Genomic DNA, 16,207 nt, shown 5'->3' on the forward strand with positions numbered 1-16,207 from the left:
TGTAAAAGATCCCTGTTCTACAGGGACCCATAAAACACAGACAGCGCCTTGACATGCAATGGTCGAGCCGGTCGGGAGAGAGAAAGGGGGGGAACGGGGAATGGATATAGAGAGAGGGAGACAGACGGCCCGACGAAGCAGATAGAATGGAGAGAAAAAATAAGTTGCAGGGAAGGACGATAGCCAGATGACAAACTGCCGTTCCAGATTGTTTGGTTTCTCATGCGCTTGAGACAAAGATGTCCTCTTCCTTAAAGCCGACACATCGACTTCCAGCCCCAAATAAATGCCTGAAATTCCCGTGCTTTTCTTTCGAGTCTATTTTTCCTTTCATAAAGTGAGATGACATTTATAACGTGCAATATTTGTGCCTTTTCATTCTATATTTTATTTTCCGCCACCACTTCCGCCCTCCCCTCAACGCGTGTTCCTCTAATGCGGTGACTCCATTAATCGTCGGCTTTGTGGTATTCGGCAATGTCTATAAATCTGTTTATCTGATGCTACGGTGTAGGCCTTCAGTTTGAAATGAGGGGGGGGGGGACGGTAAGAAAGGTTTGGACACAAATCAAGAAAGAGGAAAAGGAGTTTGAAAAGGGACGGAGAATCAATGAAGGGGGGAAAAGGAAGAGGAGACCGAAAACACATTTACGCCGCCAGAAAGAAGAAAAAAGCGAGGAAGAAATACATGTAAATGTGGGAAGAGAGTGATGGGATGCTGAGAGAGCACACAGCGTCGCCTGTGTTCTCGCGGAGAGAGAGAGGAAATACAGCGGTGACGGAGAGTGGCGAGTAGAGCCATTTGAGTAGATGATGTGATGGTGATGATTTAATCTCTCCTTTTTCACTCTTTATGCTCTTTTGTGCCCCCTCCCTTCGACCGTCAATCCCTCAGAGTGCCATTAAGTGAAAGAGTTTAAGTGCCAAAAGATCTCAGGCGCTTTTTTTTACTCTTTCTCTCTCTCAAAGTCTCATCTATCTCTCTTTCCTTCACCCTTTCCATTCCATCCTCTTTGCTCCGTTTCTCTTTTCCTCTATCCTCTCGTTTTCTCCAACACACACGCTCTCTCTCTCTCCCCTCTCTCTCTCTGCTTATAAATGAGAAATAATGGCAGTCGAAGGGGGAGGAATAAAAAAAGAATTAAAAAAAGAAGACATGCGTGCGGAGGAGAGAAGAGGAGAGAAGATTAAGAAATCACAGCCAGTGCACCGTGCCTGGGCGCGAGGCTGAATGCATTTATGTATGTATGTTATCAGTATAATTATGGCGCTACGTAACGACGTCTCGCTGCTGAAGGAGCAGTCTTATTGTGCCCGTCTGCTCCTCAGATGAGCAGAGAGAGAGAGAGAGAGAGAGAGAGAGAGAGAGAAGGGCATGTGGCTCGTTTTTTTGTGATCAATTCTTTATGTTTTTAGGTGTTTAAAGAGGTTTATATCGAGAGGAAAAGGCTTGAGTGTGTTACTTTTTGTATTTCCACAAGGGGCTCAAAGGCGTGAGCAGCGTGTTATGACACGATTGCAGTAAATCACAAAAGAAAAGGGCGGTAATCAGATTTAGACTCAGCCGTTTTGCTTAATTCTCTTGCAAAAGAGGGGTTTTGAATATCATTTTCTTCCTGCTGTTCTGTTCATTTTGATGCACAAACAGGCTCGTTGGTCGATTCTTCAGCTTTTTTTCGGGCGTTAAATATCAAATAAAAAAAGGTTTAACATTTGTTTGTTTTTTAACTCTTTGAGATAAATAACTTTAGAGCGGTTTACCGTGAGTTCACCACGGGTCATATTTGAGGGATTAGTGCCCAGCTCCGTTGTTAAAATTGACTACAGTGTTTGTGACACCAACACAATATGACACAAAGATAGATATGACGCACACATTCACAAACAGTCAGAGCAAAAAGGGACAAAAGTGTCTGCAGGCATCAAATATTCAGCAGGCCTATTTACCTGTCCCTGAAGGAGGTAGAACACACACACACACACACACACACACACACACAACAGAAAGATTACCACCTTCCCTTGTCTCCATTTCCAGCTCGATCCCTGTCATTTTCTCTTTCTCTTTGTTCCTATTCTTTTTTTCCCCATTTGCCTGCGACTCATGAAACAGGTTAATATGTGGACGTGAGAGCCACAGAAAGAATCAAATAATGTCTAAAAAAAGAAGGAAAGAAAGTAAAAAGGATGTTTTGAAGGAAAGTGGGACATTTGTCGCGTGACAAGCTGCCATTAGAGCGCCGGGCCGATGCAGCGCCCGACAACAGTCTGGCGCTAACGTACAATCATCCTATTAGAACAACTACTGCGCTCTCTGCCCCGGTGTCTCTGTCACTTGGTGCTCTTTTAGTTTCTGGGTGCCCTTTTATTATTACATACAATCTTTGTACGACTGCATCGCTCGACGGCAGCCGTAAATATAACTGCTGATCCTCAAACAACTGAAAACTGTTCCTGTCCCGCCTCCGGTTAGAGGAGGAGAGAGCAGCAGTGTGAGCAGCTGTGAGCCACAAAAAGGCATACGACAGAGGGCCCGGGCGTCATTTTAACATTTCACTCTCACTATTAGATAATAAACACTCATGGTGCTTCCCTGCTGGATTTTTCTGTCTAAAAAATAATATACAGTATATACACTACTGTTCAAAAGTTTGGGGTCACCCAGACAATTTCGTGTCTTCCATGAAAAATCACACTTTTATTTATCAAATGAATATAAAATGTAGTCAAGACATTGACAAGGTTAGAAATAATGATTAATATTTGAAGTATTAATTTTGTTCTTCAAATTCCAAGCTCAAAGGAAGGCCAGTTGTATAGCTTATATCACCAGCATAACTGTTTTCAGCTGTGCTAGCATAATTGCACGGGTTTTCCAATCAGATATTAGTCTTCTAAGGCGATTAGCAAACACAATGTACCATTAGAACACTGGAGTGATAGTTGATGGAAATGGGCCTCTATACACCTATGGAGATATTTCATTAGAAACCAGACGTTTCCACCTAGAATAGTCATTTACCACATTAACAATGTATAGAGTGTATTTTTGATTAATTTAATGTTATCTTTATTGAAAAAACAGTGCTTTTCTTTGAAAAATATAGACATTTCTAAGTGACCCCAAACTTTTGAACGGTAGTGTTTATATATATATATATATATATATATATATATATATAATTCTTTTAAATCCCATGGTAAAAGCAATAACACTGAGTATAGAAGAATACGAGCAGAGGGTGGAGGCAGAGAGGAAAGAGAAGTGGTAGCAATAGAGACGGAGTAGAGAGAAGTGCTGACAATGTAGCTACCATGGGTTGGCTAATACCTTTCTATCACACCACGCATTGTGCTCTCGATGCTGATAAGAACACAGTCCAATAAGCAAAAAGAGAGAAAGAGAGAGAAAGAGAGAGAGAGAGAGAGAAAACCTTACACAATTCTATCTAGATGATACCGGCTTTGGGAGGGAGGGACAGTAAAGGAAGGATGGAAGACAGAAAAGAAAATGCATTGCATAAAAGAATGGGGTAAGAAGAAAGGGAATAGGAGCAAAAATAAATATATATATAAATGCATTAACATTTCCATAGTCAGATGAATAGAACGATTTCATCAATGGACAGAATTGCTTTTTCAGCCCTCACACTCGTCTGTTTATTTTTCTTTCTTTGCTCTCTTTCTCCCTCCATTCTGCGCCCTCCTATCTGTGGAGGGGCGTTGAACCGCTCGTCAGCTCGTTGGTTCGATACATGCGGCGGTGAGCGTGTGCACACAAAGCACAACAAGACACACACTTAAACCTGACCTGGAGGACGCACACACAGCTCTAAAAAGAGGAGGTTACACACGTGCTGGGAGTTTAGTTATTGGATTGGAACGCGCGTGACGATAAATGAAAAGAAATATGTTTGAATTTCTGTGAGCCGGTAGTTATTGAATGTGTGAATGGTGTGCGCACAGTGTAAAGGCGGAGCAACAGAGAGCACATAATCGGTGTGTTGCCGTGTGTGTTTGAGTTGAGCTCCATAGACTCACAGTGTGCCGATGATTATAGTTGTTTTCAGGGTGGAAAAGATAAAATAAAAACCCACACAGCGCCAGTCAATCCAAACCACTCTGCCTCCCACGGAGCGCTCTCGCTCGCCCTCTCTATCCTGCTCTCTTTGGGTCTCAATCTCTCTCTCTCTCTCTCTGGTTGTTTCTCCTTCTTACACATAAACACGCTCGGTCATTCTCTTCTCTCCTTCTCCTTCCACACACACACACACACACACACACACACACACACACACACACACCCCACACACACCAGGGAGCAGATCAATTGTTACAGTGTTAGTCGGGCAGGAAACCTGTAATTCACTTCATTGGTTGCAGAATAAACCCTGATTACATGCAATCAATGTGATAATGGATAAAACACATTCTGCCCAATGGGCTGTCGGGGCTGTAGAGACCGGTGGAGGAGAGGCAATGTGTGTGTGTCGTGAGTTTGCGTGTCTATATTTGAGTGTTTGTGTGTTTTCGATACCAAGACTCCTTCTAGGTATGAATTTTAATGTAAGACACACACACACACACACACACACACACACAGTCCTACACACAACTATCCACAAACACACCCAGGGTGTGAAATGAATTGGGTGAGACTTACAGAGGCACACTAGTGGGGCTAAAGCTGTTATGATGCACCCTGGAGTTGATAAAGTTCACACACACACACACGTACACACACACACACACACACACACACACACACACACACACATACCCTCTCTTGATGTGAATGGATAAACAGTGGGAGACAGCACACACAGGGCCGGCTCGGCCAAAACACGATTGATTAAGAATTATGTGTTCTTCGAAACTGCAGACTGCGAAAACTATCTGGGAATATCATGTTGAGTTTGGTGATATCAATTCATTTCATGTGTCTTTAAATCATCATGTAGCGGGGCTCATACAACTGTTTCATTCTCCTCTCTTCCATTTGTTCTGGACCGCTCTCTCGTCGCTCCTCTTCTCATAAAAGGTGATTATACTCCACAGTTTTAAGGGAATTTCTTTTCCTCTCTAAAGTCTCCCCTGGTCTGTGCAAAGGATGATTTAGATGTGAGAGTCTGACTGTGTGTGTGCAGTTATTTAAGTGGAAAGATATGAAGAGGTTGAGCTTGTTCAGGAAAAAAACGTGAAGGCAGCGCACCTCTTGTGTGTGTGTGTGTGTGTGTGTGTGTGTGTGTGTGTGTGTGTGTCAGATGGGAATCTTGATGATTTAGGTCATTTTCTTGCGCAGCAGTGGCTGATTAGTGTGTTGCTGCCACGCACTATCTTTGTCACCACGTCTCTCTCTCTCTCTCTCCTTACCTCTCTCTTTGTCTCTCGCTCTCTTTCTGTGTCATTGTGTTTGTAAGGGTGGTTGTCTACTGTAAGAACAGTGCTGTAAACCTCTAAAACAGCTCGGCTACATCCGTTTGTTAACTATACACAGGTATTTATATTCAAAATAATCAAATACTTAAATTACTACAAATTAGATGTCTTAAATACATCTGTTTTGGGACTAAACAGCATGTACTTGTACTGGAAAGGCTGAATGGTGTAAAGCAATTACAATGATCTAATCCATCCTCTCATTAGGAAACATCTGAAATGACTTATTTTTCACGAAATGATGTAATAATTATAATTATACATAAACATCTAATTTGTTTTGAACTAACACATTCCTACGGCGTACTCACAGGATGTCGGCAGGTAATGGCTGTGCAGGGTTGTACGGGTCGTTCATTGTAGGCTGGTTCCTTAATAAAGGAAAGGTCATTGATCAAGGTTACTGTGTGTCCCTCTTTCTCTGTGTGTGTGTGTGTGTGTGTGTGTGTGTGTGTGTGTATGTGTGGATAAGCAGTGTTATCTCGATGCATTCGGGGTGCAACAGCCCTTCTAAACACTTACCGTCACTTGCCACACACACACACACACACACACACACACACACACACACACATGTACACGTTTGACCATTCATGTACAGTGAGACGAGGAGCTCTCCTTCTCTCTCTCTCATACTCAGACTAAGGTGCCGTATCAAATGATATTGCGCAGAGGTATAATAATACAAAAAAGTGTGTAAAAAAAACCAAATATCCCCCCATCGGATTAAAAACACATTTTATTAAGAAGATGGTGAAAGAGGATTTCCACTCTAGTAAATATGACAGGGCTTTCAAATGTGACACGGGACGGAGGTGGAGAGAGGGGAGGGGAGGAAGAGAGAAAGAGACAAGAAGGGAACAGGGAGCGCAATGCTGCAGGAGAGAGGGAGGGAGAGAGAGAGAGAGAGAGAAGTAAAGTGGGGCTTGATCTGAGAGTGGGAAAAAGTGGGAAATGTGGGAAAGGAGAGGAGACATAAGCGAGTAAAGCTGCATTCTTTAAGCAGATCAGATTTGGGGAAATTGGGCTGTCACTACAGGATTGTGATGATTTACACCTATCCATCACGGAGAGAGAGACGCAGCGCCATATTATGTACAATAATGCACAGCGTCTGAAAGAGAAATCGAAAGAAAATCCGCCCCAAATAGGCAGAGTTCACCGTTTATACTTTTCAGTTCAGCATTCAATTATAAAAGCTGCACAAAGGAAGATCCTAAGGAACATTCTGTGAATTACCAAAACACATACAAATGTACTGACTGGTCTAACGATGGAGCCCAGTTCATGACTCTGACTGTATTGTGACATTACGCAAGAGGTATACTGAGGGTGAAAAGAAGAACGTGAACATTGTCGACGATGTCTTGAAATAAAAAGTGAAAGAAATGCTTATTTTATTCAATAAAATGTTCAAAGCTATTGCGCATTTGGAATTGAATTGATCTGCAACGTCACCCCCTCGTCCCCCTTTGCCTCCTCTCCCGATTGAACTAACACATTCACCCCCCCCCCCCCCCCTCCCCTCGCTGCTGGCTGCTGCACCTTGCGGCCTCGCTCCTGGACCATCTGTTAGGGAATCTAATTCACATCCAGTCATAATCGGGTTTGCCGGAGAGCCCACCGTCTCTCCTCCCTGTCTGTCGCTGTCTCCTTCTCACCTATACCTGCTTCTCGCCGTCTCTTTTACATTTCGTCTTCGATTGTCGTCCACCTTTGGAAATGTTTCATTTCTCTACAGTGTCCATGTCAGCCTGTCCTAAATTCAATTTAGTGTATTTCATCAACATCTTTCTCTTTTTTCCCCTCTGTTTATTACGACTAAACTGACACCAGGGCATGAACTCGTGACAGTTATCAGTGTGGGATTTTTTGGGTTTTAAATACCGGTAATCTGGTTGTATTACACCTTAATTCTAATCCTAAAAGTCATAATTGCAAGTTACAATAATTTAAATACTCCTTAAACATTCTAATATTACAGTGAATTTATTAGCATTGCATTGCATGTAAAGTGAGGCGCTGCATCGACAACTTGACCGTGCATGTTTCGGTGTGTTTGTATACTGTATGTGTGTGTGTGTGTGTGTTTATCCATGACTGAGAATAAGGCAAGATGAGTTGAAGGGGGTGGAAGTTAATGAGAGGTGAGTGTCTCTCTCTCCCATTCTCTCTCTCTCTCCCTCCCTCCCTCCCTCTCTCTCTCTCTCTCCCATTCTCTCTCTCTGCACTAGCAGTAATCCTCTTCTATAAATCTGCAATCCAATCAGCGTTGTCCACACTTACACACACACACACACACACACACACACACACACACACACACACACACACACACACACACACACACACACACACACACACACAGAGCTGTTGGGAGGCCCATCTGTGTGTTAAGGCAATCTGCTTTATCATTATGATTACATTGGGCTCAGTTTACAGCAATGTGTGTGAGTGTGTGTGTGTATTCAAGCGCGCCTCGGCTGCCTGGCATTAATCACATTCCCATGGTTTGATGGCCTAAATAAAAAGAGGAATAATATTGTTGCTGTGCAATAAAAAAAAAAGATGAAAATTAGGAATTTTATCATAATTCAAAATAAGGTTTCATTTCAGCCAAAGCTATTGGAAACAAAGCAGCGTCTATTATATTACTTCTTGAATCAAACACTTAAGGTTTCTTTGATGGATGCCATCCTTTATATGCATTTTGAACAACGTGATTCGGGCCACAGGTATATTATACATTTTGTTGAATCAGAATTTAAATTGGAGTTTTTTTCAAAGACGCATTCAGTGCGTGTTTATGTCAATTGTGTGACTAAATCCAATCAACAGTGTTAGAGGTCTGATATCCTGGAGGAAATGCTTATGTGATCTTATACTGAATGTGTGTGTGTGTGTGTGTGTGTGTGTCAAATACTCTCCTTCTACTTTGTGGAACAAATGCATGTCTGTATGTCTACATGCACGTGTCAGGGGACTGATATGTACAGTGTCTTCATCTTAACCATTTAGCACCTAATTACGTCTGGATTTTATGTCCATCATTTATTTTATAAAGACCGGGCCCTCTTTGTTTATTATTTCATGTTGACATATCACAGTAGAAAACACCAGAGGTGTAACGAATCAAATTAACAATGGCCTTGAACTCAATGGAGTCATTGTTAATGTTATTATTAGTCAGGCTGCATCCACCCTGACGAATAACACGCCCTGGAACACGTAGGGATCCTATCCCACGAAAGAGAACGTCAACGTCAGCGGAAGTAAAAAGACGCCGACAAGCCACGCCTCCAGAAACAACAAGTCAATATGTATTTATTTGTCACATACAGTAAGGTCAGTACTTCCAAACCTCGATTGTTTTCTTCTAAACCTAACTAAGTCATTTTGTTCCCTAAACCGAACTTTGTTGTTCCCTGTGAAAAGACTGTGAGCATGTAACGATGAGTGGAACCTGATATAACACTGACACATGTGCTTTGCACTAGGACGAAAAGGCCTGCTCTGATAATGTTTAGGATGAATTTCAATGGAGAGCTTTTTATTCTGATCATAACACAACATGCATTCATTTAGTTATACACTCCAGCAATATTGTTATTTATAGTTTTGGCAGTTTACAATTTTAACTGTAGTTTGTTTTAACTTGAAACCCCAAAAGTTTAATCAATATGCAGCTCACATAATAGCCCAAATGTGTATTTGGGCGCATGGCCGGTGTGACGTGAGGCCATGGCGTGACTGCCTCGCCTCTGGCCAACCTCTACACGACTCATCACCAGACGGCACTATTTGCAAACACACACTTACATGGAGCAGGTAACGCTCGTCGTGGTGATTGGCTGAGCCTGTGTGTGAGAATGGCTTGCCAGACCTCTAATTGGCTTGACCCAGCTAACCCTGAAATCCTATTGGACTAAGACTTCCCACGCACACACACACACACATGCACACGCACACACACTTGGAATTTACAGCGCTGTGCGAAAAGCCTGTGGACAACGGTCAGATCAATAGTGTTTCAATGCTGCAACAACAAAAACATTATTCATGATAGTAATGTTCATCACTATAATCATCGTGTCAGTTTGTGAGATCATGCAGCTTTATGTTGTTTAGTCACAAACAAATAACCTCCAGGGAGCAGCTGTCTTAACACATCACATATTTTATAATAGATTACACTTTTTGGTGACAACGGAATTACATAATGTAATTAATGAAATCATAATAATGTCTAATCATTGGCAGTGCCGGGTCACAAGAATCTCAGGTGACAAAATAGATAGAATATAAATCATATGCGCGATAAACCTGCACTTTACTTATCATTTATAAAAATACAAATACTTACAATTACAGTTTTCAATCTGGGCACGAGGCTCTTTCTCTTATCCCGTGAAACTCACAATAATGAAAAGACAGAGAGAGGAATATAAAGAGAGGGAACGTCTGCCTGTGTGTCTTGCGTCACACACGTTGGCCATGTTTTAACATGAAACAAGCAGCTTATTTACACTTTATGTTCTAAAAATGGACGACGGTAGCAGCTAGTTTCACACACGTAGAACTGGTTTCCACCGGAGAACTTTGAAAATGTCACTTTAGTTTAAACTTCTTATGCTTTCCTGCACATGCAGATGGCATAGGGGGAATAATGTTATGTTAATAGTGACCGTCCTTCAACCAATTGATGTGAGTTAAAGTCTCCGCGCTGCGACGCATTTGCACTACTGAAGTGTCCTTGAGCCGAATGTTGAATCTCGCTTCCTCTTGACGGCCCATATACATATATATATATATATTATATATATATATATATATATGAATATATAAAGATATATATATGCATGAAAATATATATATATAAATATATATTCATATATATATATATATATTCATATATATATTTATATGTATATTTACATACTTAAATAATTCATGTGTCTTAGAACACTGAGTAAAACGTGTAAAGCAGAATTAGTAGCAGACACTGCTCACATACATATTTCTACAGGGCAGAAGATTCATTCCAGTTTTATCTTCTCTTTACCATTCTTTTTAAATCTTTGTAGCACAGTTACAAGTAAAAAATTGCTTTGCAGATGTTTAACACGTCCACCAAATACAGTGTAACCTGACATTTCAGAGGGGCCTCACCACGGACAATGGCCTTCCCATGCCTGTTGTCACTGATAATCAGAAACATTAGCGTTTTGTAATCATAAGGAACTCAGCAGTCGCTCTTCAAACTCATAGTGGGGGATTTTTTTACTGAAAAAAGGAAAATAAGATAAAATACAAATTGCTGATCGTGCTTTTTTTTTCACGGCTATAATTTTAAGCAGATAAATGTGCTTATTGCATAGAGTAAGTTTGACTGCTGCCCGTGGTCACACAAAAGCAGAGCAGCTTACTTGAAAAATATCATATAGACGTGTATGCAGAAAATGTAAAATGTACTTCAATCAGTGAGAACATATCGCCTTCTTCCATGGAATAAGGGGAAGAAGAAATACCTGAATAAACGAAGATTAAAAAAAGATACTTACAGTATATAACCCTCATACTTTAATAGAGCGTTGAGGAAAGTTCTCAGCGCTATGTCTCTCTCTCTCTCTCTCTCTCACACACACACACATACAGACAGACTACTAAAAACACTGGCTTTTGATGGTCTCAAAGTGCTTGCTTTTCCTTTCTTTTTCATCTGGAGCTTTATAGAGGTCAAGTGTGGCTTTTGTGTGAAACTGAACCGAACAGATTCCTAGATTCTTCTTCTATGGGGTTTTTTCCCCTTCTCTTTTCCTTCTTTTTTGTTTGTCTTTGGTCCACTCTTCTTCACTCCGTCTCACCTGGGGTTGTAGAGGGCATGTGCGTCTCTCATGTGGTTGGCCTCCAGCTGTTCGTAGCTCTGGTGCATCCTCCAGGCGCCAGCGCCACATTTGCTGTAGGTTGACTTGGCGTTGTCGTCGCTGCTGCTGTTCACCAATGGCCCCTTCGATAAGTTCATCCTGCAGGCGGGAAACACGGCGACAGACGAAGGGGTGAAAACACAGCCGGCGCAACAGAGAAGGTAAAGAAATCTTGTTAATGCTACTTGGTTTACTGAAGTAAAAGATACAAAATATGTTTTAAAAAAGTTAAGAAATGAAAACATTTGGAGAAATCCTACAAATCGATGATAATCATGTCACACAACTGGAAGAAATGTGTGGAATTATTTTAGGGAAATGGATGGAAAAATGTAGAATTAAAAAAAAATATTAGTAAAATTAACGAATGAATAATGACCACACACATTCAGCGTTCACTTTTTGCTCGCAGTACGAATAACAAACAGCTATAAAAGTGATTAAAGTAACACAGGACAGAGATACGTAGGTATGTGGACACGACAGACACACTGAGAGCCCAGACAGACAGGCAGGCAGACAGGCATGCAGGCGGGTAGACAGACAAAGACAGGAAGACAGACAGACAGATGCACAGGTTGTGACTTTAAACCAGTGCACACGACTTTAGTCCTGGAATGTGTGAACACATTTCTGACAAATGGCCGCCTGTGTGCAGATGTGTTGAGGCGTCAGGCCGCTGATTGAAGCTCAGCCGGCTGTGTTTAACGCTCAGAGGACTTTTACTAGTTTCAGCTTCACAAAAAGGCTTTCAGACGGGGGGAATATAAAAAGTTAAAAGCACCCCGAGGAGGGACAGCTATCCGTCAATCAAACCCAGCACTGTCGTTAGGGGAGGAGCTGTCGCCGGGGTGATGAGGTCACCGTGGGCGACGGAAACAAAATCATCTATTGCAAAAAGTAAACAAAAGAAATAACGCTGCATGCGAAGAAAAGAAAAAAAGGCCATTACTTCTCGCTGACGTGAAAGAGGGTGAGAGAAGGCAGGGTTTATAACACAATCGCCTGGGTTGCCTATATTTAAACACACGTATCAGGGGAGAATAGAGCCGTGCTTTTGGGAAGAAAAATACGGTTTTGCAAACAGACAACATCTAGAAAAAATCCAGAAACTGACGTTAGAACAAAACTGGTAATAAAGTGATAATATAATGCATTCGAGATGCCTCGGAGCGAGGCTCGAGGCATCCCTGTGCTTTCCATTTGTACTTTTCTTTTGCATAATGTCAGATGATAAAAAAATTATTATGGACCTAAAAAGGGAGAAATTAGTTTAAACTTTGACACTTTAAAACAGATTGAAACACTACTTTTGACGTTGGCTTATGAAAAATACTGCTCATCTTTCCACGTCTTTAAACTTGAGTAAATATCTTATCTCCTCAGGTATTGTTGTTTTGGTTTAGCTCGACTTGTTCTGTCATCACCACATGTGTGTGTGTGTGTGTTTGTGTGCGTGCGTATGTGTGTGTGGCGTCTTAGACTTTGAGTATACGTAAACAGAGTAGGTGTTGGCATGTTTAACACACAAACACACACCACACAGACATTTGTGTGTATGTAGCTTTATGTGTGTGTGTGTGTGTGTGTGTGTTGCTGTTTGGGTGAGGGCCACAAAGACGGGTAGACAGACCAACCACTCGTCCCTCCGTCCACAGAGCTGGCTCGGCCCAGTGAGAGATGGAGGACCGGTGTGTGCAATGTGTAGGTTTTAGTTCCACTCTGGTGAAAAGGAGGAATCGATATCTTGCCGCTGCTGCTGCTTCAGACACTTATTGGCTTCGGTGTCACAATGCTCTATAGACAGGCAACACTTAATACTGCTTTTTCTATTGGGGGAGTGTCCCGGTGTCACACAAAGGTACACGCACGACCACGTAGACACGGTGTTGTTAGTTTCCTCATCCCTGTTATGTGTGTTATTGTGTCCTTTGAGAGATTATTAAAGAGGAAGAAAGGGGGACGGATCCATCTGACACCACCAACCATGAGATGCACAATCTAAGTTTAACAGGTTCTGAGATAAATCACAATTTCAATATTTAAGCTGAACAGCAAAAGGCTTTTTTCATTTGGCAGAATTCACCTGCAGCCACTCGCATTAAGTGCTGGGGATTGCAACGGGATATTCTGTTTTATTACATAATACCGTATGGCAAAGTAATCGGAGTCTTTATTCATTCCAGAAGATTACATTCGGGCTCAAAGGCATCTTAAAATCAGCAGACAGTCATTTAAATCAGGCGTCAACAGACGTGTGTTATTCCATTCAATAAAGGGACATCTTACAAGAGAAAAGGGAGACGTGGTATTTGTAAAGTACTAATTTTGAATAAAGAGGAAGTTAATATCAAATGTAATCTCGGCCTGATTGGATTAATTTGAAGCATTCGGAAACCATAAAAGTACTTACACACCAACACAATAAGTAACTCCGGTCATAAACTACACATGACTACAAAGCAAAAGGAGAGAATAAAGGAGAGGAGTATTAACCTATGTGATTCTACCTGACCTGTTTCACACTCCTGTCACTATGTATGTATGTAAGCTGCAGCAACACACACACACACACACACACACACACACCCGCAGACACATGCCCACATTACGGATGTGAGATTTGTGTGTATGTGTGTATAAGTGTGTAAAAGTAGGGAGATCGTGGGTGTCTTTCTGATGCTCAGTGACTCACTCATGTGTTGCTGGCCCATCTGTGAACAGAATGACCATGACACAATAAGTGTGTGTGTGTGTGTGTGTGTGTGTGTGTGTGTGTGTGTGTGTGTGTGCTCGCGCGAGCATGTGTGTGTGTGTGACATGGTGATGCAGTGATTGATGAGACAGTTGCCATTCTTGCTAATGCAAAACGCACCTATCCCTGAAGGGAGCAAATGCCACAACACAGACACACACAGACACACACATGTACACACGGGGCTGCAACTGCCCTACCTAATTACCTCCCTTATCAGGCCAGTGTGATGTCTTCTAGTCACACATCCGATAAATATCCAGATATGTGTAGTTTCATAAACACACACCGTTACGTGCAATCATGAACGCACAACTAAGACGACAATGAATGTGCAGGATAATCCAAACACACACACTTTTGCCTGCAACAATACACAGTAACAAAAAACAGACAAAAAGCGTAATATAAATTAAATGTAACTGTTTAATTTATTGCACCGCAACAATAAAACCGGGGCTCCTTTTCATTTAAAAACTAAGCTCCTATGTCGTAAAAAAAAGTGGCGTGACTGCACATTATACTTTTATTCCTGATATATTGAGAAATAATTGTTGACAATGTAAATGTAACATCTGCATTGGTGATATGATATTGACATATCTCATGAAACAGTCTAACAACGACATGTATTTGTGTGTTCGAGACTTGAAGTTGATCATTACATCATCACAAATACATATTTATGCGTGTGTGATTATGTTTCTCCTGTGCACCAGGGCAGGTGGGGTCCGACGCCGCAGCCCCTTTGTGTGTCTGAGTGGATGTTGATGTGTGTGTGTGTGTGTGTGTGTGTGTGTGTGTGCGTTAGCGACGGGAGCTGTTAGCGGGGCAGGCGGCAGATGGGCTGTCGGCCTTAATAGGGACTGAGCGGGTGCAAAAAGGTGACAGCTTCACGAGGGAGGGGCGTGCGGGAAGGGAGAGGAGGGTGTGTGTGTGTGGGGGGGGGGGGGGATAAAGGGGAAATGAATTGTCTGCGCAGGTCAAGAAAAGTGCGTATCAGCTGCATAGAGGGACACATCAAGCTCCAGACATACCTGAACAAGTTCAAAAACAGTGTTTGAAGCCATTCAGAATATACATAAAGGGCTATTTGGGGTTTTATCTGATATAATATGGTATTTAGTCTGTTTATGAAAAAGACTGATTGTGGAGTTCCTATTTGAAACCAGATGAATTATTTTTGCAAATCTAAAATCTAAAATATGAGACCGAGATCAACGCATGAAAAGGGAAATGAAAATGCGCCGCTAGTTTGTACGATGTCGCATCACGTCGTGATGTCCGTTCTCTCGCACAACCGGAGTTAAAACACACAATAAAAGTACACACAAAATGTATTTTCCAGCGGCGCACAAACAGTGTGTATCAGGTGAATCTGCAGAACGAGCTGCATCCTCAACAGATTAGTCCTCTTTCCTCAAAAACAACAACATAATTTGTATTTATACATTTATCATCTACTTTACACAAACAGGCACATTTTAAGTATTCAATTATTTGCATTAAGAGACATTTTACTCTCTATTGAAAGAATCTCATGAGTGTTACGCTTCGATGTTTCAAGCTTCTCAATTGCCATCCGATGAAGAAAAGATGGACTTTTGACGATTCGGGGCATTCCGTGAGCGTGTTTACGTAGCGTTGGATATCGTATGATGGATGATGGAGTTCGTTTGTCGCGTGCATTACAAAGTTGGTAAATTACACCAACCGGTGATGCCGAGCGCTCGAAGGACACACAGAAAAATCAAAAGCCGAAAGAGGCAGACTAAAAAAAAAAAGGTAAGGAGGGAGGTGGGGTGGTGGGCCGGCCTGTCATTCCCTCCCCATCAGGCACACACATGAAGCATGATGGGAGGATGAGAGGAGGAATATTTCACTGTCAGTCGGGAGGCGACATGGTCATTCATTTCTCTCTCTCTCCCTCTTAGTCTCTTTCCATGTCGCTTTTTCTACTGTATCTTTCCCCCCTTTTGTGTTTTTGAACCCCCTTTACACACCGTCGAACCATTGACAATTTAATCATACTATACACGGCCCGGGCATGTAGAGGGGGGGGGGGAACTATCCAACCACCAATCTATCG

At 41.9% G+C, this 16,207-nt stretch overlaps 1 protein-coding gene across 3 annotated transcripts in view; it reads right to left on the minus strand.

Annotated features, from left to right (window-relative positions):
• esrrga (estrogen-related receptor gamma a) overlaps positions 1-16,207 on the minus strand; it is a 69,169-nt gene that overhangs the window by 47,393 nt on the left and 5,569 nt on the right. For 2 of the 3 annotated variants that reach the window (XM_056413591.1, XM_056413592.1), the window contains exons 2-3: positions 11,304-11,462; positions 5,751-5,810 (exon numbers count right to left, since the gene is read on the minus strand). In XM_056413591.1, the coding sequence (XP_056269566.1) occupies positions 5,751-5,810; positions 11,304-11,462 (219 nt within the window). The remainder of the gene's footprint in view (positions 1-5,750; positions 5,811-11,303; positions 11,463-16,207) is intronic. The other variant, XM_056413593.1, reaches the window with a different exon arrangement.

Source organism: Pseudoliparis swirei, chromosome 4 (assembly GCF_029220125.1).
Source record: "Pseudoliparis swirei isolate HS2019 ecotype Mariana Trench chromosome 4, NWPU_hadal_v1, whole genome shotgun sequence".
Classification (NCBI taxonomy): domain Eukaryota; kingdom Metazoa; phylum Chordata; class Actinopteri; order Perciformes; family Liparidae; genus Pseudoliparis; species Pseudoliparis swirei.